We start from the raw sequence: 24,910 nt of genomic DNA on the forward strand, positions 1-24,910 counted from the left end.
AGTATTAAATGAAAGGACGTTTTTTCCTAATTCATTGGCAATTAAAAAAAAAAAAAAAGTGCATGTACATGGGAGTGAAAAGGCGTGAATAGAGATCTCAAAAAAACCTCGACAATGTTGTAAAATAATTTTTATAGAACAAACATATTACATACTAGTCATGAAATCCCAAACATTGATAGCTCGTGAGTTAAAGACGCGTAATGATTCAAATGCTTATTGAAGCTATGATAGCGGCCAAGAAATCAAAACATGCTTTTCAATTACAATTTCTTGCATCACAATGCATATATCATTATGTACGTACTTGCTGAGATTTTACATCAAGTTGGATTTATTTATGGCTCGTTACCCTAAACAACAATTGGAATAAAAATATCGCGTGTACGAAGGCGTAAATAGTTTTCAACGCAAACACGATGCGTTGCACAAGTTCTTGCACTGTTGTGATTCTATTTCTGTTGAGTGACTGTCTCGTTACGATAAAAAATGAAAAGCTCTCGACGTTTGTTCTTCAAAAATCATAATTTCTTGGGAAAAAATTGAATAAGCAAAAAGGTTAACTTGTTTTACATAACGCGTCTCTCGTACTTGTCACGTCGATCGAAATTTTTTCAAGATACCTAAAAAATTTTATTCGTCATACTTTATCAAAAAAAAAAAAAAAAAAAAAAAAAGAAAGTAAGTGCGAAAAATTTACACTGCTATTACAAAGTCAGTGCACAGATAAGCTATTTGAAGTTCAAATAGCAAGTTTATTCATTATAACTCTGTACTCTTTTATCGGACCCTAATTAACATTTTTCACATGTGCGTCAACTATCATTCATATCGCACATTCGCGCCACTTGGTAACGAATTGATATTTTTTTTTTTCTATACAAACATCGGTATCATCGAGATTGAGTCCATTTTACATATTGAAAATTTAATCTTGACGATGGAGAAACTTTGACTTGATCGTGCAAAACAAAGCCAAACATATACCTAATCGGTGAAGTGAGAAAAAAACCTAGTAAAGATGTACACACCCGGAAGGTAAAAAACGATCATCGCCATTCTATTTGAAATACTTAGCAATGGCAGCTAAACAATTCAGCCAAGAGGCAAAAGAGATAAATTTTAGTTGCGGCGTAGTGTTGGCTGGCATAACTTGCGCGTCAAACAAAAAAAAACAATTACGCGCTTTGATTTATCTTACCTGTATACGAGAGTACCTACACCCCGCACTAACGATCGCGTCGGGGTGAGGTGCTTTGAACCAATTGCCGTTTAGAAAATCATCAGCAAAAGTGTAAGAAACCTAGTTTTTCTCGTTTACCAGTGTATCAAAGTTTGTCATCGTAAAAAAGTTTTTTTTTACTTTCCAATAATTTTTAAAATCATTAAAGTATCAAATGCCTACAAATAAATAGTCTCAGAGTCAGCGATCGTTGTTGTAACCGACGTGTGCATTGATGTTGAAGAATTTCGTTGTATTTGTAATATTTTGCACACGAGTGAATCACGATTGTTCAGAGGTAATAATATATGCGTCACACAAACAAAATATTTTCGAATCTTACAACATGTTTGTATACGAGCTACACGGCATCGTGACGATCACTACCGGTATCGTTGAAAATCACACGCCCATAGACTGTCGCGCGGCTCATAAAGTCTATACTAGAAGGGAAAACCAAAGAGTCAGCAAAGATTGAAATTTCGTCAACTTGTTAGTAGAGTTGCACATTTACGCGCCAAACGCAACTAATTATCCGGTAAAAACGTGGCACCGACTGCAAGAGCAAAAAATAGTTTCTTTCGCCTTCACCTTTGTGTGGAGCATCGTAATAAATCTTGAGCAAATATTTGACATGTATGTTCGTATCATAGAAACGTCAATGATGGTGATAACGTGAGCTCCATTCATACCACAATGATTCTCGAGGATAAGAGAGTCATCCGAAGTAACGCGAACCAAGGAAAAACGCATTTTAAGGCTTTATTTGATATTTAATTGACACTCGTGCTTCTCTTGTCGAGATACTCCGAATTACCGATGCCGTTGGCTCTCGAGCCTCTTCAAGTATACAAGTGCAATGCATCGAAGTGCAAGTACTTTAAGTTTAAAAAATTGGGTCTTAAAATGAAAAAAAAAAAAAAAAAAGATCAGTGATTAAACGACTCTTAAAGAGAAAAAAGCTCTTTTTGTCAAATTAAAAACGATGAGCATTCTCGTGAGGATTTCAACGTTTAGTATAACCATTGTATTTAACGAACAATTACATTTATCGAAACGTACATGAACGCGTTGGAATTTCAACACGCAAACACTTTCGAGATATTTTTATGTATAGTAACAACTTTAGTGATGAAAAGTTGATTTTTAATGCTATACGCTCGCAGATAAATTTATTGCAGCTTGATGTCGCGCTTTCAAGAGACGCTAAATTTCCCCTGTAAACTCAATGATTATTTTGAAACTACATATATAGTAAATGTATAAGTGTACAATAATGTAATAGAGTAAAATATATCAGCGCTCTCTCTCTTCCTTCGGGCAATTGGACGCGCAAATGATGATGCTATAGGTATATTTACTACACGTGTACACAACACGTAGTTAAAAAACCTATTGACAATTGTCGTGTGTAGATCGCGCGTAAGTATACACACAATGGGTCGCCGAGGCATTATCATCTCGGTATGTTATCGCTCTTGTTTCCTCGTGTGCTTTTTCCATCTACACCCCACTTGTACACCTCATCCCTCGGGCCAATCTCGCACCGATGCTCTTAGCCACGAAAATCGACTTTGGGGGCAGAGGGAAATTCCTATAGTTGCCCCGTGCATTTTCGTTGATGTACGAAAAAATTGATCAGGTGGACGCGCATAGGTACAATCGAGGGGAGAAACGGGGAGAAAGAGACGAGGCGGGCGTGAGTTAGTTGTAACACCTAGAGAGGGGGTTAGACTCGGGGCGCGCGAGTTTCGGAGCCGAGTCGGAGATCGGTAAGTGTATATGTATAAGCCCATCAAGAGAAGAAGTATATAAGGCCGGTATTATCTGTACGGTATATACACGAGGCAGAGGCAAACTTCAGGTCTCGGCTCGTCGGCTCAGTTGAGCCGCAAACGCCCGGCCGAGTGGTAGTATTTGTATATTATATTATATACATGCGGGACTCTGCTCTGCTGCAGTTCTCTCTCTCTCGATCTTCTTTTCTCCGTGGGTTATTGAGGTATTATACCTATACTCGCGTCTCGCGCTCTTCTCTGCTCTCTCTCTCGTTTTCCATCGCTGCATCCTCGCCGAGGCACCCTCTTGTGCAGCAGCTGTACTCTGCTTTGAGAGCATTGGTACATGTATACCTGTATACATATACGTATATGTACACACGGGCAAGGCAATCGAGGCTTCCTTTGTGCACTCATACCCTATTTATAATACAGTGTATAAGGTATTAAGCGTCGCCGCACCACCGATGCGACTAGTGTCCTGATCGAGTCGCGATCGAGGTGCTTCCGCTTGACAGCCCCCGCCACCTACGTCGCCACCACCTCTCCACCGCCAACCGCAACGTGCATACGTATATATATATTATATACACGTGCATTGGGCTCGCGCTCCTTGGACACTGTTTGTTTGGACACTGCAGCTGACACTGCTACTACATCTTCAGCTCGCGGCCACTTCAAGTAACGATAGGTGGCTACGCGCGCATTTTTACCCCTACGGCAAAGATCCACGTGCATCGGGTCCAAGTTACATCAACTGCGCGACATCCTCTCGAGTGAGTACTTATACATCTTGCACCGGTGGACAAGAAGAGGCCCTTCTATTGCCTCGCCAAAGGACGACTGTCGTCACGCACACCGACACGGGTGAGTTTTCGTTTATTTTACCTTCCTTGCTCTTATCCTTATTCTTATTCCTCGTTGTTGTTGTTGTTGTTGTTGTTGTTGTTGTTGTTTTCATCTGACGACGCAACGATGAATTACATATGTAAGTACTTGTACGCTATTACGGAGTCTTTTGACTGCTGCGCGTGCATTGCACTTTGCGTCCCATTGAGCGATTCTCTTTTATTTGTTATTTGTTCGTATACATATATGTACGTATACGATGTTGATCTTGCGTTACATTTTTACGCGGCATTTGTACGAGCTTCCGATAATGAGGCACCAATTTCCAATTGCTGTCATCCAAGTATTTAGTCAGTTTTACCAGGCCGGACAAAAATAATGTTAAATTTTTCTGCTCAGGTCGAAGTGAAAAATAATTAGTTGATTACTGTGCTGTGCTTTCCGTTTAAAAAGGCCATTTTGAAATTTTCAAACAAAGATTCGTACGAAGGATGCCGATGTTTGCGGACAAACAATTGAAGATCGCTGATGAAAGATTTTCTGCAGCTTTGAGGATACGAAAGACAAGCAAAGAAAACACCACTCTAGCGACTTATTTAATTTTCTTTTTTTTTTATTCGAATTGTAAGTAGATATATGGATAACGAAAGTTTCCAGTGAAACGACAATTATTCCAAAAATAGAGTACCTACGTCCAACCGTCCCCGGCCGGCGTTCGAACGCCGCGTTATGTTAAACGCCGCCTCGAACGATTTCAAACCGCCCACTTGAAACAGCCGAATTTCCTCCACGCCGTGAGCCCAATCATAATCATGTACGATCATGAGGGGAAAAAACTAAACTTTACCTCATCTGCATTTGATTCCTCGTCGTTTTCACCGAAAATCCAATTTGAAAATCAAATTTGCGTTTCGAAATTCGCCCCTCAATTAAATATTTTTCCACCGCCTTCTGTCTCTCTCTCTCTCTCGAGCTCCGTATAGACCGGCGTAACATTTTATTTATCAATTCGATCGAAAAATACCTGCCACGTTGGGTGCCGTTGAGCGACATTAAAACATTATATTATACCCAGATAATATAACACATTAACCGCGATACACAATTTTTTGTGTGTATACATATGCATAATTAAACGTCGCGCGGCATCGATTAACTGATTAAACGAAAACTCTCTCTCTCTCTCCTAAACTCGCTTTTAATACATATATATACCTATAATTTAATCTAAAAATATAGACATGTGCGCGAGCTTACGTAACGTATTACAAGTATATATATGTCGTATTGTAATGACGTGACGTACGCGTCTCGTTGGACAGCCGTGATCAATGTAAAGTTTAATGAAACAAAATTTCGGGACGATCGGCTTTAACACTTTTCGCTTCACATGTACTAATATGCTAATTGCACGAATCTCACCCGCGGCGCTCGGTTTGACACTTTTTTAACCAAACGCCTTTTCACTGCAACCGTGATTTAATTTTCTCGCGAGGTGTGCGTAGCTTTTGTTTGTTTACCTCGTACATTATTCGGTTGATGCGTATCGACGTAAATATAATATCTCGTTGTTTACACTCCGATCACTCGAAGCGGTATATACACACACATGCGAGACGTTCTATTTGTTTGATAAACAAAACGCGCTTGCGATCAATTTACAATCGGACGCGAGTATCGTTACAAAGCGAGGGTGTTCGTGCGAAATCGACGTTTCGTAACAAAGAAAAGGAAATTAATTTATAATCGCGCGAAGAAAAATAATCACGGGTCGTCCGCGTTTTACGATTTTTAGTTTATGGATATTGAAAAAGGGAGACAAGAAATACATATATTGACAGCATTTTTTTACCAACAAATCAGAGATATTTATACTAGTATCTTTTTTTTTTGTTAAGAAAAAAAAAAAAAAGAAAGAAAAAGAAGTGCTGTGGCGTGATTGATTTATTTAACGAAAGCAAGATACTTCCTCACGGTCACTAAGCCACGATAAAATGTCATTTATATATTATCATTTATTTTATCTGTCTCTAGCTGAAATGGCCATGTAAGTTGCCGGGGGCACAATAGATACATATATACATATATGGGTGTGTGTGTGTGTGTGTGATTCTCGGAAAACCACTGGGTCTTTCGTTTTTCGTGAAAGGCTGTGCGCACAGAGGGCTGGTATACTGAAAAGAAAACGAGGGACGGGGGGTTTCGAGAAAAGAAACATATGGGAAAACCGAAAAGCGTATACCTATATTCACGTCGAAATTTCCATAACTACTTTCCTGCACGACTAGAATCTCGGGTGCACCGCAAGATAAGCGATCCCTGAAACTTTCTCGGCACCGCATCAACTCGGCGCGGAATGCACCGCACTGGCTCGTATTAATAACTCTTATCACCATCACTGGATCTGTCATGTCGTGGTTGGGGAGTAAAAGAAAAAAAAAAAAAAAAAAAAGAAAGGGGAATCATATACCCATACATATTGTATACATGTATATATATACGGGCACTGTAAAATATACGGAGCTATTTCGTGTGATTTGTTTGATATCGAGAGAGAAAAGGGATGCTGCGGTATTGTGGACGGGATAGAGGAATTCTCAAACCTGTTGAGCAAACAGGGAATTGTATGGATGTATATATATATGCACACAGGCATAAGAGATAGGCCATTAGAGAAAAATGACCCGCTGAGAGCTGGTGGACAATATATAATCACGACTACCATAGGTACAACAAAACACACGTAAAATAAAGTAAAACTCACCAATTTACGAACATACACAATTAGAAATCGAAAGATGATCAATGTGATGAATAAAATTTTAGTTGGTAGTTATCGAGTGAAGCGAAACAACAGATTTATATTATATTTAAACGTATTAGTACACAATACATATGCCTACGGTATGTTTATTCATGTAAAACAGGGGAGGCCAAAAAATGCGCGTTCCCGATACTTTAGATATACTTACGGTTTACTTCAGTATACCTATGCTATACGAACAAATAACATTCATCGCATAGGTATACATTTATAGATTCGATCTCATTTAGCGACCATCGGTACTCATATCATCATCTTTAATTTTAATTTCAGCCAGAGTGGCATCGATTAATTGATAAAAAAAAAAAAAAAAAAAAAAAAAAAAATAAAGAGCTCGCGCGCATGAGGCTTCCTTGATCGCGATGAAAACGACTTACAGGTGTACTCATTTATTTATTTGCCGTAACGGCGCAATGTTTAATTAAGAGCAACATAGGTATACAGAGCAAAGGCGATTGCGCAAAGTAATCACGATTTTTCCCGACGCTCTGAAAATCTTGGCGCTCGCGCGATAAGCAGCGGCAGAGGGACGATGATATACATGTGTGTGTGTGTATTGGCGGTGCAGCGCCCGCGAGACGGATGAGAGAGATAAGAGGAAGATGGGGGTACCTTGCATGTATACATGTGTGTGTATGCACGTGAAATATCTGCGCGTAGATCGAGCTTTTTTTTTTAATCTCTCTCTCTCTTTACTGCTCCCGCGTTGAACGGATTCGCGGAAGCAACGGAGCAATGAGAAGCTGCCGCGGGACGGGAAGGATATACGCGCGGCGCTGCGGTCAGATGATCGGCAATGATAAGGTGATGCGTGTATAGCAGTGCCGCGGTCGAGAGCGCTGGCAATGAAGAAAAAAAAACAAACAAAAAAATACCACGCTCGTGTGGTTGCCCCCCCCCGCCCCTCTGCTTAGGTGTACCCATGGTGCGTTAGAGGTGCATCACCCCTGTGTTGCTGCATGCATTAAGTATACGTTTCTAACGTTTCTTCTTGGGTTTCCTGTTTCGTTTTCCTTTTTCTCGTCTAAATCAAACGCACGGGAATGGAGTCCGAAGCGATACTGTGGGCTGCATATGTAGGTATACGCTCGTACATACTTTATCGTTTCCCAGTTGAATTCGAGTTGAGTACTGTACTGTGATGATTTTTTTTTTTTTTTTTTTTTTTTTTTTTTTTTTTTTTTTCTCTATAGTTCCCATTTTCACGCGATTGTGTATAGCGTCCGCGTGCATCGCATTTCTTTGCTCCGGTTGTTCTAATCTCCGCTCGACTGTATTACGTATATATGGGTGATTCTGCCGTAAGTGGCCCCAATCAAATTCAATGTATTTTTTTTTTTTTCATGACTTTTGATGGTGAATAAATCAATTAAAAAAAAAAAAAAACATTTTCTCAAACAGAAAATCAAACGCTTTTTTCAATTCCGGCGGTCACAAATTCGGTTCGAGAATAATACATTCTGTCAAAGAAAGCCTACAAATTTTGGCACTTGTTACCATTTTTGAGTACACGATCCCCCCTATGCGGTATCCGACACTCTGAGCCACTATTACGGGAGAATCACCCATGTATATATATGTATATGTACGCACACGTACACCAAAAATACACGCGATGATGGACCCTATTACGGAAATAAGGGATGTATCGGAGAGGCAGCAGCAGTTGTGGCTTATCGGGTTTTCGCTGACTTGGTCGGAGAAACCATATAGACGGATGAATTAAACGAGCCAGAATGTAAAACTCGAGAACTGCTGATATGGAGCCCAGCTGTTGCTTCTCCAGCTCTTTCTCCTTTTTTGCATCAGTCGGAGTACCTTTATGTTATGCAGTTTTTAATGCGGGCTAAAACTTCGGGAGGATGGAAGATTCCGAAAATTAAGCGCCAACTGCACTTATTGTTATCATATTTATGTATATATTACTATTTTTAAGCCTCGATGTTGTACCTATATGATGTAATGGTCGATTTGCGGATGAATGTACATGCTTACGCGCACCTGTATATATGGCAGCGGATGAAGATGGGTAATTTTAATTTGATCGATGGGAGTCGCATCAGTTTTTTTGTCATTCGCCCATTGCGAATATTGCTCTTTCCTCGTTTTGAAATCTGAGTCAAATGCACGCGCTACGAATTTCATTACAGCTTTTTCAACGTTAGGGGTATGTAGTTGGTAAAGTAACAATCGAAGCGCCTACCTGAAAATAAATTTTACTTACTTTTTCTTGGTGTGTATTTAGCTTTTTTTTTTTACTGATTCTTTTGTTATTTCATGGCTTTTGATTCCTCACTACGAGCACAAAAGATGTTTCAAAAATTTTCGCATGTCACCCATCGCGGCCGGAAGTAAAAAGGAGCCTCAGATCGTCCGTTTATCGATACACGGACAATCTAAAACTTTTTACTTTACCGCGGGATTATATCAGTGTATTTATACGCCATTTCGGAAGAAATGGGTGTTTTTTCCCTGGTGACGTTACCTATATACATCATTATTTCATATCTTAACTTAAAAAAATTTTTCCTAGAAATTTCACGCTAGAACTAATCTTTGACTAACGTATGAAAAAAAGGGGAATAACGTCCATCACGTATACTCGTGCAGATTCGACATACATGCAACGAATCACCTTAATTCCTTATCTCCCTCTTCATTTCTCCCCTGGTTTTTTGGCACCCGAGACTTTTGCCCCGCGCTTTAAAAAGAATACGCATTTTTGCAACAGATAAAATTACATGTACTAAAAAACAAAAAAAAAAAAAAAAAAAAACGAACAAACTCATCTCGATGAAATGTAAGGCATGCCCGGTAATGGCAATTTTATCTGCGATTCCGGATATACATTGTTTTCAAAACAGCACTCGAGCACGCAGCGAGTATTGTGCAAATCAGTGTCGAAAACATCAACGGCACGCGCTCTCCTCTCGAAATGAGCAAGCAAGTAAAATTACTTAACGAGCCCAAGCGGAAAAGACTGCCGAATGGCAAACACATGGCACTGGTGTGGTTATATAGCGTTGCACCGCAAGTGTCACGTGTACGGACATATGTATAATATGTAAGTGTGACCAAGGAAGAGAGAGAGAGAGAGAGCAATGCGAACAACAAGATTATACATTATATTGACAAAAGGGGAAAAAGTTTCATAATTCATTCAAAAAATAATGTAGATCTCGCGTGGTACCAAACTTTGGGAAAAATATTTACGGTTGCGATTGCAAGAAAAAACCAATCATTGTGCTATCTAGATTTCGTTGCGAACTAATAAGGAGAAGAGGATAGTTTTTTCTTAAGATGAATCAATAACACATCAGCCGGACCGGTCCACATATCCTGTTGAGTCTACGTATATGTATATTAGCACCTGCAGCGCCATAGAAAGTTTTAGAAAGTCTTGTTTCACGACTCCCGTTAAATTATTATTAAAAATTCCTAAAAAAACAAATAATAATAATAAACTCCTCTGCATAATAGTAACAATTAAATTTACAAAGGGGTGGATCCTAATACTTTAATAATTTTTTTCAAACTGTAATTTTGTGCTTTCGGTGCTTTTGTGCGGTCTTTTTTTTTTTTTTTTTTTTTTTCAAGCTGAGTTTCCTAAGTATGTAGTAGCAGTAATATTGTATAAACTATAGCATCACGTTTGCGGCGGCACGAAGCAATCATCAGCCGATGTGCATCAGGATAAAATCCCGACGGTGACTCACGCGATGTGCTTCAATTGTCCGTACTTATTGTATACGAAAAAAAAAAAAAAAAAAAATAGTCCAAGAGGAAAGTGCGCAAGTTCAATTGCCGGATGGCAGCTCGTTCTCTTGATGAGTTGTTGAATTAATCTTCACTTGCTCGCGCCCATGCAGTGATTCATGGGGCGAAAGGAGACGAAAGTCTGAAAAGATGATAATAAATCGCTAAGCGATCATAGTCGCGGTTGATGGACGATAAATCATCGCAGTAACTCAACGTGCACGGACTTTAGTCGGTAACGTCTAAATCCTTAAATTTGTTCTCGTGCACTTTCAGCGCATAAACAGGCGCGTAACAAAATCGCCGTACTTAATTACTCGTTGCCAATCTAATCAACGTAATCGGCAGTGGCGACATTTTGACACACAAATACCATGTTTATCACACGAGACGGACAACAGGTGATAACCGACAGCTCGAGTCTTTCCCGTACCAACAATAACGCAATACGTAAACAAACCCGTCGGATGGCCGACGCGATGATAAACAACAATAAACAACAAAAAGAAAGGGGGGGGGAGCGAAAGAGAGAGAGAGAGTGGAGAAAAAAAAGGCAAAAAGCTTGTCGACAATTGCAGGATCATCATCATCGAGGCAATGTTCACGGACGGCAATTGGCTGGAGGTGGTCGCCACGGTGCTCCTCACGCTCGCTGTGGTCCTGACGAACTGCAAGCCGCTCGTGAAGTTCTGGAGCTGCAAGAAGTGGCCGATGGGAGCGCCGAGTAAGCCGCAGCTTTTAGCTACCATTGGTACACAGAGGCGTGGGTGATCATAGGGAGGTCAGGGGCTCAAAGTAAGACCGTTTTATTCGCAGGCACGACAGGCTCGATCAACGAGGGCGCCAAGGAGGAGGACGCGAGGCCGAAGAAGGTGAAAAAAAAACTCCTCACGGTTCGGGACGTGCCCGGGCCAATGGCCCTACCGATCATCGGCACTTCGTGGATGTTCTTTGGCTTCTGCGGCAGTTACAGCATCGAAAACGCCCACCAAGCCTACAGAGGTAAACTAAGCATCCCCTCTTCGTGTTTTCACGTGTTTAGCTCTTGCATACGCGTGTAATATAAGTATATATATCATGTGTGGCGTTTAATAAGCCTCACCGAGCTCGATTGGTTTATTTGGGTCACGCTCGTTGTTATTGGGGAATCGACCACCAAATAAGTACCTACAAATGTATTCGCGTCAGTGGTTGTTATTGGGATGGCCGCGACCATCCGGAGCCTCGACTTTATTGCATACTCATACGTGTGTATACAAGTATTGCGCGATTGGCCTTATCGAGTTTTTTCGGCCAAGTCAGTCGTAATGTATATATTATGACGACGAGTGTTAAACAAAATATCGGTTTGTCGATCGGTTGTAAGCGGCACCGGATCGTTCTTTAATTCGTCACTTAAGAGCAGATATGAGGAGTCGCTACGGGCAAGTGTGCAAGCAGGAATCGTACTGGAACCACCCGATAGTGTCATTGTACGAGCGGCGGGACATCGAGGCGATACTCAAGCGGCCCGTCAAGTATCCCATGAGACCGGCGCAGGAGGTCATCTCGTACTACCGGCAATCGAGGCAGGATCGCTACGCCACCCTCGGACTCGTCAACGAGTTAGTACACACTCATTTTATCATATTTTCATCTCAACTACATTATACGTGCTAATTGATAATCCCCACTGTTTTCATGCTCTCCCGATGTTTGTATGGTGATAAATTATTTTTTGTTTGTCCGCGTGAAAATCGGTTTCATTTTTCTCTTTTCTCTTTTTTAACGCCACTTGATTTGAGAATAAAAAGTGAAATTATTTTTTGCGTTATTTTTTCCCTCCTATTACGATCATCTGTATACACCGAATCATAACACGGGGTATTGAGCACCGTAAATTAAACCTCCGCGATAATCATTGTCCTGTAACCATGTGTGTGTACAAACAGTAGCAAATTCGCTTTACCATTTCATATACGAGAGGGCGTATGAATTATATTATGTATGTACCAATACATTCAATAAAATGAGATAAATGAGAGAAATGAAACCAAATAACATGAATGCACTGTAAATCCAAGTGTGTTATTTTAATTGGAGCGTGTAAACCGCCGTCACAGAACTTGCACGTTTCTAGGCGTTTTATTCCAACACGCCTCAAGTGTGTATTTTCCACACGCTTCAAACGTATTACAACACGCCTCTAAGCAAATTATTGCTAATTTCTTTTTTGCTCCGCAAATCATATGTTTTGTGGCCAAACAAATAATAAAGTTGCATATTACTAATAAAACAAGCAGATTCAAGTACCACTACTGAAATTATTATTTTAAAAAATTTTTGAATTAACTGTCACTTAAACTATTTTAGGTTCAAATGATTCCTTTTTTTTGTAGAAAAGAAAAAACCCACATACAAAAACTCGTCACTTTTGTTTAATTAAAGTTGAATTAATAAACTCACTATCACTGACTGACATCATAGCAAACTACCTGTGCGATGCATGTGACGCACATCTTAGGATAAACATCTCCTAGGAAGCTTCCACTATAAATTTCTTTCACGTAAATCCCGAAAAAGCAGTTTTTATCGTTAAAATCCTTCAGACATCAGCATCAAATGGCCAAATGAGCAAAGATGTATACCCTAACTCGTTGTTCGCGATGTTAACTCTTGGACTTGGACAAATTAATACTGAGATGACAAATAAACGGTTTCAATACATTATTTAATAAATCACATTTCATTACACAATTATTGTAATAAAACACGCTGTATATGTGTAATTAAACACACTTAGATTAACAGTGTGATGTATAAATTGTGCGATTTTCACGCTGGGAGATGATCATTATAGTGGCGGGTGTGAGTGATTGTGCGCGGGTGTGTGTTGAAACTAGCTATTAGTACGGGTGTGGGTGAGCGCGTGGTTGAGCGGGGCTGCGATGATATTAAAGCAAGTGCCAACAAACACTAGGCAGGGAGTTACGTGGCAGAAATTGCGGGCTACCCTGACGCCGGAACTAATGGGGGCTAAAACCATCCTAGGTTTCTTTCCCGCGCTCAACGGCGTGACCGACGACTTGATCGATCTGATACGAAGCCGTAGAGCCGTCGGCACGGCCGCCGTGCACGGGTTCGAGGAGCTCGCCTACAGGATGGGCCTTGAAAGTGAGTAAAACTCTCTTTTTTTCTTTTTCTTTTTTTACTCCAACATTAATCCGTATCCTCTATATCATATCCATACCATCCTCATTTTGGCCTTTTGGAGCAGTTATGTCAATGCATTGCTCTACCTTTCCCGATGACCGAATCATACCATGTCACTCGATTTATTTGTTTATATAATTGAATCCAACATCACCCTCGCTGTTTTATCTCGATTATTGTTTTCACGTCTTGAACAATGATGAATAATATTCGACTTCCGATTCATTACGATTTTTATGCGAGTCAGACCGAGTACATCACAAAAAAAAAAAAAAAAAAAAAAAAAAAAAAAGTTGAAATTATCTCAACTCAAAAGTTGTACATTTTTAATCGCGGGCACGAGCAGGTATTAATTTTTCATACAAAGCAAAAAAAATATATATATAATCAGTTACAGTGCCATCGATGCATCTTCGTCAATTGCCACGCTTTTGATTGAAACGATATATTTAATTCGCCAATAAATCGACGTTGACATCAATGATCGATTAATCAAGACACACGTTGATCCCTCCCACGATTAATGCACTCTCGTTGAACTTAGATAAAAGGGTCGATTAAATACATATATCACGAATACAATTTGCAGGCACCTGCATGCTGATGCTCGGCAGGCACTTGGGCTTCCTAAAGCCCGAATCCGTCGGCTCGCTCATCGGCAAACTGGCGGATGCGGTCAGGGAACACTTTTTGGCCTCGAGAGACGCCTTCTACGGCTTCCCCACGTGGAAGCTGTACGCCACTTCCGCCTACAAGAATCTCACGAAAAGCGAGGAGGCCATTTACAAGTTTGTTATATCCTTATTTACACGTTCATTACATCGTCCACGTGGTGTATTTTTCCTTGCCTCTCTATATGCGTATCGTTTATTCGATGATGTATTATTATTAAACGGTGAATTTTCACGTGCAGCATAATATCGGAGCTGATAGAGGCGACGATAAACGAGCACCACGAGAGCGCGAGCGACGAGGACATCGAGGCGGTCTTCCTCTCGATCCTCAGGGAAAAGAGCCTCGACATTCGGGAAAAGCGGGCCGCCATCGTCGACTTTATCGCCGCGGGCATCCACACGGTAAGTGCGAAGCAAAAACATGCATACTCACGGCTTGGAGGGATTATACATGGAATTGGTTGATATTTCAAGGTGGGCAACACGCTGGTCTTCCTCCTTCACACGCTTGGCCGGAATCCGCGAGTCCAGCGACACCTGCGCCGCGAGGCCGACTCCCTAGCGCCGCCGCGCTGCGACATCGGCATAGACGACCTCAAGGACGCCAAGTACATCCGGGCTTTCATCGCCGAGGTGTTCAGGTAACGGATGATCGACCACCGAGTGTGTGCGTTGAACGATTCATTTTTGCCAAGAGCAATTGCTCTCGATCATCGGGTCGTGTGGGTATATAGGCGAGTGAGAAATTGTTCGAGTTGCAGGTTACTTCCGACGGCTCCGTGCATAGCTCGGGTACTCGAGGAGCCCATAGATCTCGCCAACTACCATCTCGGTCAAGGGGTAAACACGTTGCAACAAATACATATGTATACCTATAAATACACTTTGGTTGCCCGTAATATATGTTTAATGCAATCGCGCTTGTTCATCCAGACGGTGGTGCTCCTGCAGACGTGGATCGCCGGGCTCGACGAGGCAAACTTCAAAGACGCCGATCAGTGTATACCGGAACGTTGGCTCGAGCCGGACAAGTACGAGCCCCACGCCCCGCTGCTGGTCGCGCCTTTCGGCTTCGGCCGGCGCATCTGTCCCGGCAAGCGGTTCGTCGAACAGGCCCTGCAGCTCATCGTCGCCAAGGTACCTTTTTTTCCCCTCTGGTCCTTTGAACTCCCGTGTTTATGCTTACTCGAGTTGATTTCTTTGCCCTACAGACCGCGCGGGAGTTTGACATAGTCGCGGACGAGGAGCTCGGGTTGCAGTTTGAGTACATAATGGCCCCGAAGGGTCCGGTGACGATTTCGTTCCACGATCGAGTCGACGCTACGTAAGTGGTCGTCCTTGATCCGCATACAGAGAGAGTGCTACGAAGAAGAGGAGGCGAAGTAAAGAAGAAAGCGAGAGAGAGCGAGAGTCTGAAATTATCAATACCACCCGAATAGCACTCGATTGTTGATAATTATCTACTTTATACGTATACATATACATATAATATATCGTTTATTGTTTAACGAGAGGCAAATGTCGGTCGATGTTTACTCGTCAACTTGGATTTTCTCCGCGTATTATTTATCTTCTTGTTTTTCCAATTTTAGCTCGTTTTCTTTTTTTTCTTCTTTTTTAATCGCATCGTCCTGTTTACATTGTCCGCGTCTCGAGTCTTGCGATGCTTATATTTATACACCGTTTATTTGTCAAATCACTTTTTTTCTTTTATTTTACCATATATGTAGCTCAAGTGTTTGAAAAAAACTGCGCGGATACGCAGAAAGATTTTTTAATTTAATTTTGTTTATCTTCAGGGAGCCATGGAAAAAAAAAAAAAAATGTTGAATCGCTCTTTTACGTAAGACCGCGCTTGTACGTCTCGTTACTAATTGTTATTTTTTTTGTTTTTCTTTTTTAATTTTACTCTCGTCAGTTATTATACGGTTTACGATAAGTCGTTATAGTGTGTAATGTGAAGATAGTACGATGCCACTTTACTACCCAACTTATAATATTTTAATCCATCAATCCCGAATGGAAAGTATTGCATGCATCGTTTACTATACTGTTTATTTAACAACTCATTTTTGTACGTTATATACACGAATACTTATGTGTCTTGGAGTCAATAGGTCGCACCTACTGTACAGTAATTAACTCGTTGATAAAAGACTATACGTGTCATGTTGATAGGTCAACTGCAAAATGTTGCACCCAACGTGTACAGTCTAACTTTTAGAGTAAGTGTAGTATGTGATGTATTATATTTTTGTACAAGACGTGCAATATGATCCTTTGTTTTTTTTTCTTCTGTTTTATTAAAAATTATCGCATGTATGCATACAAATTAAACCATTTGTTGTGAAACTGTTGAATGAAAAAAAAAAAAAAAAAAAAAAAAAAAAAAAAATTATGCAGTTACTCCGTGGATCTCTTATATTATTTATTTTTTTTTATAAATACTGTCCGATCGTTCTGCATGTATATTCATTATAACTGATACCGTAAATGAAAAATTTTATTTTTAAGTGAAGTACAGTAATTTGTTAATTATACTTTTTTTATTCAATAAGTGTGGAAAATAAGGTTATTTCGTTTAATACATCATTGATGTTTTATTTCGAATTCGATGTGTTAAAGTTAAACTCTACAATTAGTAGAGTAAAAAGAAAAAAAAATATGGTCATGGTGAAAAAAAAAAAAAAGAGAACAATAAAGTATTATTATAATCACAAGTCAAGTTTATTAATATCGATTTTCTCTTTGATACAGATAATATGTATGTATATTATATGCAAATATATATATATATATTACTTAATTGTTAGTCAGGTGTTACAAAATACTATTTTTATATTTATTTTGCTTGGCGGAGCGCTCGGAAGATTCGTGAGTATGGGTGAGAAAACAAACGTCAACGCGGGATAACATCCAGCTGTACCCGCTACGATGATGATTAAAGTACTAACAATAGTAATAATAACATCAATATTGACAGTACTAGTAATAATTATTAATAATAATAATAATATAATGAATCTCCTCCCTTCTCATACATGATCGTCCTTCCTTGCGTTGGCCATCAAATAACAAAGAGAGAGACGTCGTATTGTTACATGAGTCGTAGAATAAATAGATACAGAAAAAAAGAAAGTGGGAGCAGCGCAGTAAAAAAGCATTGGCTGACTCAAAAAAAGGATGATAATAAGAAACAAAAGAGCATAAGTAGCGTTCAGTCATCTCCCTTAAAACACGCGTAAAATGGCACGTGAGGGATATCATAATATGATTGTCGGTCATATTTAATATGTCATCATCATCATGGTATAATATATATATATTATATTCGGCACTTTATTGTCACACGCGTGTCTCTGTGCATGTGTAAAAACAACACCACAGACAGATTAGGCCAGAGAGAGAGATATATATAACAAAACAACAACAAATATACGTTCTAAAAAACAGTGTGTATAAATAATATACATAAGTATAGCTCATTACGTACTAGCCTCACTTGACGAGAGTTTTGATGCTCTTGGGCAGGTTTGGTATCGAGCCCTTGTTAACGCTCGCGGCGGTGGGCCGCATGAAGCTCTGGCTTCGTGCGGCGACGGTGCCGCTGCGCGGCTGGCTCAGTCTGGTCGCGCTGTTCCGCGCTTGCAGCGAGCTCCTCGAGTCGAGCTGCTTCGCGATCCGACCGACCAACGACGACGGTCCCTGCTGCTGCTGGCGCCCGACGCTGCTTCCACTGCTGCTGCGCGACGTCACGGTCGTCGGCCGATTCCGCTGATGGCCCGAGCCAACCCCACTCGACGGGCGCTGCTGCTGCACCTCCTGCGGACAAACAACGACGACAGCGCCACTTTACCAGGTTAGCTCTCGATGTGTCGATGTGTATGGAGACGGGTGGGTTCGCGAGAGACTCACCCCTGCGGCTCTGCGGATGTTCCTGGCGGGTCCGATGCTGCTGCCGCTGCTGCTGCTTCGGCTGGCCGGTATCTTGGTAACGGAGGACCTTGGCGTGGAGGGCCGCCGCTTGTCCTCGGCCGCTGCCCCTGAGCTCTTGCGCAAGTCGTTTGTGAGCGCCCTTATGGCCGAGGTGTACCTACCGAGTTGGGCTTGGCTGGGTGTCCCGGGCAGTCCCCCGATGTTCCTGACCGTGTTGACCGACGTCGAGCTGTTGAGGGAGCTGCGCGAGCTTCGCAGGCTACTTCGTGAACCCGAGCGCTCCACCGCCTCGTGGCGCGAGCTCGCCCCACCCACGGTGCTCAAGGACGTTGTTCCTCGCTTCGCGCTCTCCAGGCCCCGGTTGCTGCTGCTCGGGAAGCAAACGGTTGGTGTGCTGTTGTATGTATATAAAAGAGGAGGGGTGAGAGAGCTTACCGTGTGGTCGGGACCTCGCGTTTGACGCTGCTGGTGCGCTTGGGTAGGAAGCTCCCCGAGTCCTTGCTGGCCACGCTGTCCCGGCTGTCGCGCCTCTCGAAGCCGCCCTTGATCCTCGAGATGTTCTTGTCCTGGATGGCGTTGGGTCTCGGGTCGGAGCTACCGATGACGCCCTTCGGTAGGCCACCGCTCGTCCTCGGGACGGCGGTGCTGGTGGCGGTGGGGGCCGCCACGGCGGTGGTCGTGCCCGTGCGGGTGAGCTCGGCCGGGGAGCAGCGCGTCGAGTCGTGGGTGTCGGTCTCGTAGTTGCCGGACGAGGCCTCCTGGCTGAGGGTCTCCGAGACGAGGCTCTGCGTCTCCTCGAAACCCTCGTCGTTCAGATCCAGCTCGCGCGCCTTGCTCGTCGCCGTCAGGTCCGAGATGTACCGCGTCGAGCCCTGCTGGCGCGCCGGCAAAGTAGACGCCGGCTGCTCCGTGACCTTTGACCCGCTGCCACTGCTGCCTCCTGTTGACATTTTTTCGCTCATCTTACAATTTTCACCACCTACGTTATGTGGGTTTTTTTTTTTTTTACGAGTCCATGAATTTCGGTGGTCAAACATCAGGGGATCAATGGTTTCTCGAAACCCAAACACCAGAAACAGCTCGTACACATGACATAGGGATGACTGAAAGATTTTTCTGAAATACAGCCTACGGGATGAGAAAAACATTATACTGTACCGTTGGCTCGAGCGGTGGCCAGGAGCAAACTGCCGGGCGGCAGGTCCTCGGCGAGGGGGCTGGTAACGAGCTCGGGCTCGTTCATGAGTCTCCGCGACTCGCGCACTTGGCTGGGATCGATCATGCTGCGCCTCCTCTCGCGGCTGGGCGTGGCGCGCTCGGCGACGAAGCTCGCGGGCTCCCTTGGCCGAGACTCCTGCATCACCGGGCTCAAGACTGTATTGGTAACTGCCACGACGGGCGCCGGTTGGGTGACGGGCAGCCGGGAGGAGCCTCCTCCCCTGGTGGCGCTACCGGCGCCGGGTATTCCGGAACTCGCCAGTTGTTGGAGGTCCTTGGCCGCGGCACCTACCCCCGCCACGGCCGCGTCAATCTCCTGCTGGCTGGCCTCGCGCCGCTTGAGCTTGTCCTGCCAGACGCGGAGCATGGCCTCGCTGTCCCGAGCCTGGGAGCCGTCGTCCGTCGCCAGCGCGAGACTGCTGGGCCGACGGGCCGAACTGACCTCCCCGACGCCCCCGTCCGGCACGCACTGCTCGAGCTTCGCCGGTGTCGAGTCCTTGCCGTCGAGGACCACCGGGTCCTGGCTCTTCTTGTAGCGACGCGTGCGCCTGGTCGCCGAGAACCTGTCAAAGTTGCCGGTGCCCAGATCGGGCACCGCGGCCCCCGGCACCTCCTTGCTGTCGGAGGTGAAGAGCCGCCTGGAGGCCGGGGGTGTCTCCACGTTGTCCGAGTCTATGTCGATCCTGTCGTTGACCGCGTCCTCGGCGCCGCGCCTACTCAGCTGGGAGAGACGCCGGGACTGCGGGACGACGCTCGGGGCTACCGGGGAGCGCAGGTAGATCGTCAGCTCGTCGTTGCCGCCCGACTCGCCGCTCTCCGCGCTCGTCTTGCCGCTGTTCTTCTTTCGCTCCTCCTCGCGGATCGCCTGCAAATGTAGCCATGGCGGCTCGGTCATTTAGGATAGTTAAAGGCTGGAGATTGCACCCCGGGGGGTGCACGTACCTGTAGGGTGCTCGATCCGAGGATGTTGTCCGGGTTGAGCCGAGACCGATGCCTCCGGGAGTACCGGGGGTCGCTCTCCTCGACGCTCGAAACGTTTAGACTCGACTTTCTCCAGGGAGACTTGTCCTTTTGCGACGAAGCGGGCTGGGCTTCTGGTGTGTGTTTTAAAGAAGAAATACATGAAAATCCTACATTAATTGCCTGTACAGTGTTTATTGGGTGGCGCGTACCTTCTATGGCTTCCATGGTTCGCATGACGTCGGTCTTCTCGACCGACGGCCGCCAGTCGTATTTTTGGTACTTGTCGCTTGCCGATGCGTCCTCGGTGAATATACTCGGGTGCAGGACTCTGCCTTCGTTTTCTGCAGGATAAGCAAGTAATTGTTAGTATATAATATCACTAGAAAGCCACCGATGAATATGATACGCATATATGTATGGACGCTCACCAGAGTCTTCGAAGGACCGGCGATTGGCTTGTCGCTGCCTCGTTTTCCGCTGAAGCTCCTCGCCCGCGCGCTCTTCCTTCTCGTTTTCCGTGAGCCAGGCCTCGATCTTTTGCCTCCACGCTCTCCTATATTGTTTTCAAAAGAACCAATATTTACATAATTTCATCGGTACAAACGATATGCACATTAGGTATTAATTACCCAGTTGGTCGGGTCTCTTCCTCCTGAGCGAATGGCTTGCTCTCGACGAGAGGCGACGGCGAACTCGGTCTCTCGCGGTCTCCCGAGAAATCGGCGTTCAACAGGTCTCCCCGACGTGGCTGGCCGCGCGCTCGCTTAGCCCACGAGCGATCTGCGGACAGACACAAATTTCTGAGTCACCGAAGCACGACGAGCATACAACTATCAAACAATTGTAACATACCCAAGCTGCCCCACGACTTTCTTTCTCGCGCGTTGTCCTGGCCAGTGGTACGTAAAAAGTCCATCAGATTGTTGTCGTCGTCCTCGCACGGGATGCGACTTCTTCTTCGGCGTAGGGTTCCATTTGGCGTTATATCTGGGAAACGAGGGATCGGTATATGCAGGTCAATATGCATTTCGATACAAACATTTTTATGAAAAACAACGGCAAACCTGGCGAATAGGTATCTTCTTTGGTAGAGAGCTGATCGGGACCTCCCGAGCACGAGCCGAGGCGCCGGCGGATACTCGGCGATCCAATGGTCGATATGTCCTCGTCGGACGTGACCATGCCATTCTGCAGTCTCTTGATCTGACAATTTTCCAACAATGGAAATGTATATAAGGTCTACTGTCCAAGGGGGGAAAAAACCAACTCAACAGCGTAGGCTTACCTTGACGCCGGACTTCTCCAGCGAGCCGTACTCCATCAAGTACAAACTGTCCGACTCGGAGTTGGGCGTCTCCATCTGGCTGTTGTTCACTGCCGAATAAAAAAGAGAAGTAAGCGTTAGTTCGATCACCCGCGAGCACTAGTACAGGAATTGTTGAAAAACCAACACTCACGTAGACGCTTCTTGGCGAGGAGCTGCTCCTCCCTCTGCTTGCGCCTCGCGAGCACCTGCTCCTCCTGGAGCTTGCGCCTCTCGTTCTCCGCCACCGCTTGGTTGAACTTTTGGCAAAACTGGTGGAATATCTTGAAGCACTCCTCGATCTTGAAGGTGTTGGCGTCCTCGCAGAAGAACTCGGCCAGGGTCCGCCTGACGCTGTCGAGCTCGTCCATGTCGCGCTGCAGTTGGGCCATCTCTTGCTCGGCCATCTGGAGGAACTGAGCCATCTGCTCCTGGATGTCGGGCTCCGTAGACGGCACCTGTATTTGACTGCGGATCTTCTTGATGCGCGCGTCCAGCGCGTTGTACTCGTTCGTCAGCTGCTCCACCGTCGTCCTTTTCGTATTTACCACCATCATTATTAATACAATCATTTTTATCTCCAGACGATTGGATACTTAATGAGAAAAAAAAAAAAAGGATTTACTTGGTAGCTGAGTCGAGGGCGTTCATTCCCCGGGCAAAGTTCAGCAAGTCCTTTCTCTTCCGCTCAGCTTGCTGCGAAAAAAAAAAGGGGTCGGTGAAATTGAATACCACAAGTATATGTGAGCGCGAAAAAATTGGAACGGCAAGGACTCACCATCGCTACGTAATGTATGAGATTCATACCGGGCTTGTTCGCCCGGATCTCCGTGAGCTTCTGGAGGGACGACAGCTTGACTCCGGCGGCGTTTCCCGCGTAACCGCCCTGCGAAAATACAGCGAGTGTAACAACACATCATGTGTCATGCGTATACCGTAACCAAGTGATAATTATATCATGGGGGGGAGCCTCACCGAGTTCAAAAAGTTACCGGCCACTAATACCATGTAGAGCACCTCTTGCAGAGATTTGTTCGTCATGAGGTCCTCGCCAGCGAGGATCATCGAGTTTATACTTGGTTCAAGGTAACTCATGTTTGCCGCGAACTCCTCCTTCAGCAGCATGCACTCGATTCGCAATTTATAACTATAATCGGGATCATGTACTTTTTAATCATCAGCGATCATAGAAAAAAAAAAAAAAAAAAAAAAAAAAAAGGAAACTCACTTTGGTACTTGAATGAGCTGGAGGAAGAATTTCTCGGCGTTGCCGAGCTTCGACTTGTCGCCGTCGAAGCCCTTGAGCATTTCGAGCTCGTCGACCTCCGGCAAGATCTTCAAAAGGCCCCTTAGCTTCTCGGCGCCGATGTCGTCGTGACCCCCGTCCCGGATCAGCTGGATTATGTCCTCGTTCGAGCTGCAAGTTTCAATTATTATACTTTCGTTTTTTTTTTTTTTGTTTTTTTCTATTCATCCACCCATTAAGCATGTCATTGTACCGACCTTCTGAACTGCTTCAAAAATATGTTGACGTTCAAGCTCCTCTTGCCGTCCAGCAGCGCGATCTGCGGATAAACGCGTAGTGTCATCGATCGTATATCATATCATTATTAAAAAAAAAGTCGGATAATAGTTATGGAGGTTCAGCTGCCTGACCTCGGTGGGCTCGCGTCGGCGTCTCTCGGCGTCCGTGCCGTTGGCCGAGCCTCCGGTACAGTTGGCATTGGCGGGCACCATCGGGGGCACCTGCTGGCAGAACAGACCCTCCATCTCCGCCCAGTCGAGGTCTGCCATTGGCGAGTTCTGGTGCTCGTTGGCGACCAGCGACCAAATGTTCCGCTTACCGATCACCTGCGCCGATTCAAGTCGAGACAGGTAGTGTCGTTACTTAGCGATATCACCAATGGATATTATAATATATGATATGGTTGTAATCAATGTATGTGCACCTTGTGGTTCGGGATCTTGTTCCAGTTGATGGTCTTCATCTTGGCCTTGGGGGTGGGTATCTCCTGTTGGGGCAGGAGCTTGGCCCCGGTGCCGGTGGGAGGCTCGGGCGTGGGCACTCGGGCCGAGCCGGTACCACTCGAGCCCGCACCGGCCGGCTGGGCCGACAACTGCAGCAACAAACTGTTGGGAGGCGGCGACGGGGGTGGTGGGCCGCTCGGGGCCAACGTAGGCTGCTGTTGTAGCATGACGAGAGGCGGGGGTGGCGGCGGTGGTGGGAGTATGAGCGCCGGGGCAGGCGGGGGCGGTGGCGGGGGTGGCCCCGGGGCTGCACCTGTGATCCCGGGCATCGTTGCCGTGGCGGTCGTCGTCGTTGGCACCGAGGACTTGCGGCTGCCGCCGCAGGTCTGGTCGGCGCCTCGACAGTGACAGCATAGATTCGTCTGTGGAGATTATACGATGCATAACACGAGATTTTCCGTATAAATGTCTTTGATATAACCCAATGTGGAATAATAATAATGATAATTATATTCATGTAAAGTAAAGTATGGGTTATTGGGTTATTGGAGGATGCTGCGTACTTGCAAGCTGGGCGACCTCAGGAGTTTGGTGGCGTCATCCCTATTCTCCAATAGGGTGGCCCGGTGAACCAGCGTCTCGGCGGTGTCCCAGGCAAGATCGCTAGCCGCCTCCTTCGGGTCGAGTCGCAGCAAGTGCTGCAGTATACTCAGGAAGGGTATCTCCTGCGGCGTGTCTGCGACCTGTCGATTCGTTATGTACGGGTAATATTTTATACGTATACAACCACAGCTGCATGGGAGGAATATAATATAAAGGGTATACATACATATTTATATATATATAGGTACAAAACCTACCTGTCCGAGAATGGCATAAAATACATCGACGTGGGAGGATAAATCGATGCCGGGAGGTCCCTGGTTCGATAGCTCCTCGTCCGTGTCACGTTGATCGTCAAAGACGTCGAGCTGCACCCTGAGGTCCGGCACGTGGCTCTTGTCCTTTCTGTAGAAAGTAAGGACATTGCGATCGGGCTCGTACAGATATAAAACGAGAGCCTCTCCCTTTTTGTTTTTTTTTTCCTATCTGTCTATCTCCCATACCCTCTCTACTTGTACAATTTGTTTTTAATATGAAGCGTAGGTATAGCTGATGTTTGCACGATTGTGTCAAAAGTGAAGCAAAGAACGAACGATCGGTCCCAAGAGCTGTAGGCGCACAATA

At 44.6% G+C, this 24,910-nt stretch overlaps 2 protein-coding genes across 3 annotated transcripts in view; one reads left to right on the forward strand and one right to left on the reverse strand.

The window, feature by feature from the left end:
* The first annotated feature begins 3,393 nt into the window (after positions 1-3,393).
* On the forward strand, positions 3,394-16,107 carry shd (cytochrome P450 family 24 subfamily A member shade). 2 transcript variants are annotated; one of them, XM_014357030.3, is made up of 11 exons: positions 3,394-3,867; positions 11,008-11,180; positions 11,246-11,431; positions 11,835-12,033; positions 13,389-13,582; positions 14,211-14,409; positions 14,535-14,697; positions 14,770-14,936; positions 15,057-15,135; positions 15,229-15,432; positions 15,507-16,107. In XM_014357030.3, the coding sequence occupies exons 2-11, from the start codon at positions 11,027-11,029 to the stop codon at positions 15,621-15,623; spliced, it is 1,662 nt and encodes a 553-aa protein (XP_014212516.1). In that variant the 5' UTR covers positions 3,394-3,867; positions 11,008-11,026; the 3' UTR covers positions 15,624-16,107. The 2 variants fall into 2 exon arrangements, with proteins under 2 accessions (XP_014212516.1, XP_014212517.1); XM_014357031.3 differs by having other exon boundaries at positions 11,008-11,153.
* Positions 16,108-17,750: 1,643 nt separating this feature from the next.
* The window catches only part of form3 (FH2 domain-containing protein formin 3), a 44,696-nt gene continuing 37,536 nt past the window's right edge, over positions 17,751-24,910 (reverse strand). Inside the window, exons 6-27 of the mRNA XM_089591561.1 lie at positions 24,544-24,691; positions 24,247-24,426; positions 23,665-24,105; positions 23,372-23,566; positions 23,219-23,280; positions 22,944-23,132; positions 22,691-22,862; positions 22,494-22,601; positions 22,341-22,411; positions 21,870-22,249; positions 21,698-21,786; positions 21,477-21,651; positions 21,265-21,399; positions 21,042-21,192; positions 20,841-20,965; positions 20,622-20,753; positions 20,392-20,543; positions 19,390-20,314; positions 18,870-19,171; positions 18,667-18,839; positions 18,211-18,601; positions 17,751-18,114 (exon numbers count right to left, since the gene is read on the reverse strand). Coding sequence (XP_089447687.1) covers positions 17,794-18,114; positions 18,211-18,601; positions 18,667-18,839; positions 18,870-19,171; positions 19,390-20,314; positions 20,392-20,543; positions 20,622-20,753; positions 20,841-20,965; positions 21,042-21,192; positions 21,265-21,399; positions 21,477-21,651; positions 21,698-21,786; positions 21,870-22,249; positions 22,341-22,411; positions 22,494-22,601; positions 22,691-22,862; positions 22,944-23,132; positions 23,219-23,280; positions 23,372-23,566; positions 23,665-24,105; positions 24,247-24,426; positions 24,544-24,691 — 5,017 coding nt within the window. The 3' untranslated portion in view covers positions 17,751-17,793. The remainder of the gene's footprint in view (positions 18,115-18,210; positions 18,602-18,666; positions 18,840-18,869; positions 19,172-19,389; positions 20,315-20,391; positions 20,544-20,621; positions 20,754-20,840; positions 20,966-21,041; positions 21,193-21,264; positions 21,400-21,476; positions 21,652-21,697; positions 21,787-21,869; positions 22,250-22,340; positions 22,412-22,493; positions 22,602-22,690; positions 22,863-22,943; positions 23,133-23,218; positions 23,281-23,371; positions 23,567-23,664; positions 24,106-24,246; positions 24,427-24,543; positions 24,692-24,910) is intronic.

The sequence above is a fragment of the Copidosoma floridanum genome, unplaced genomic scaffold (genome assembly GCF_036245765.1).
Source record: "Copidosoma floridanum isolate Cflo_tuat_1 unplaced genomic scaffold, Cflo_Japanese_pri ptg000013l, whole genome shotgun sequence".
Classification (NCBI taxonomy): domain Eukaryota; kingdom Metazoa; phylum Arthropoda; class Insecta; order Hymenoptera; family Encyrtidae; genus Copidosoma; species Copidosoma floridanum.

Coding starts and splice junctions, on each gene's coding strand:
- shd (XM_014357030.3), top strand. CDS start 11,027: ATGTTCACGGACGGCAATTGGCTGGAGGTGGTCGCCACGGTGCTCCTC. Junction 14,410..14,534: donor AGCGAGGAGGCCATTTACAA/GTTTGTTATATC, acceptor TTTCACGTGCAG/CATAATATCGGAGCTGATAG. Junction 15,136..15,228: donor ACTACCATCTCGGTCAAGGG/GTAAACACGTTG, acceptor TTGTTCATCCAG/ACGGTGGTGCTCCTGCAGAC.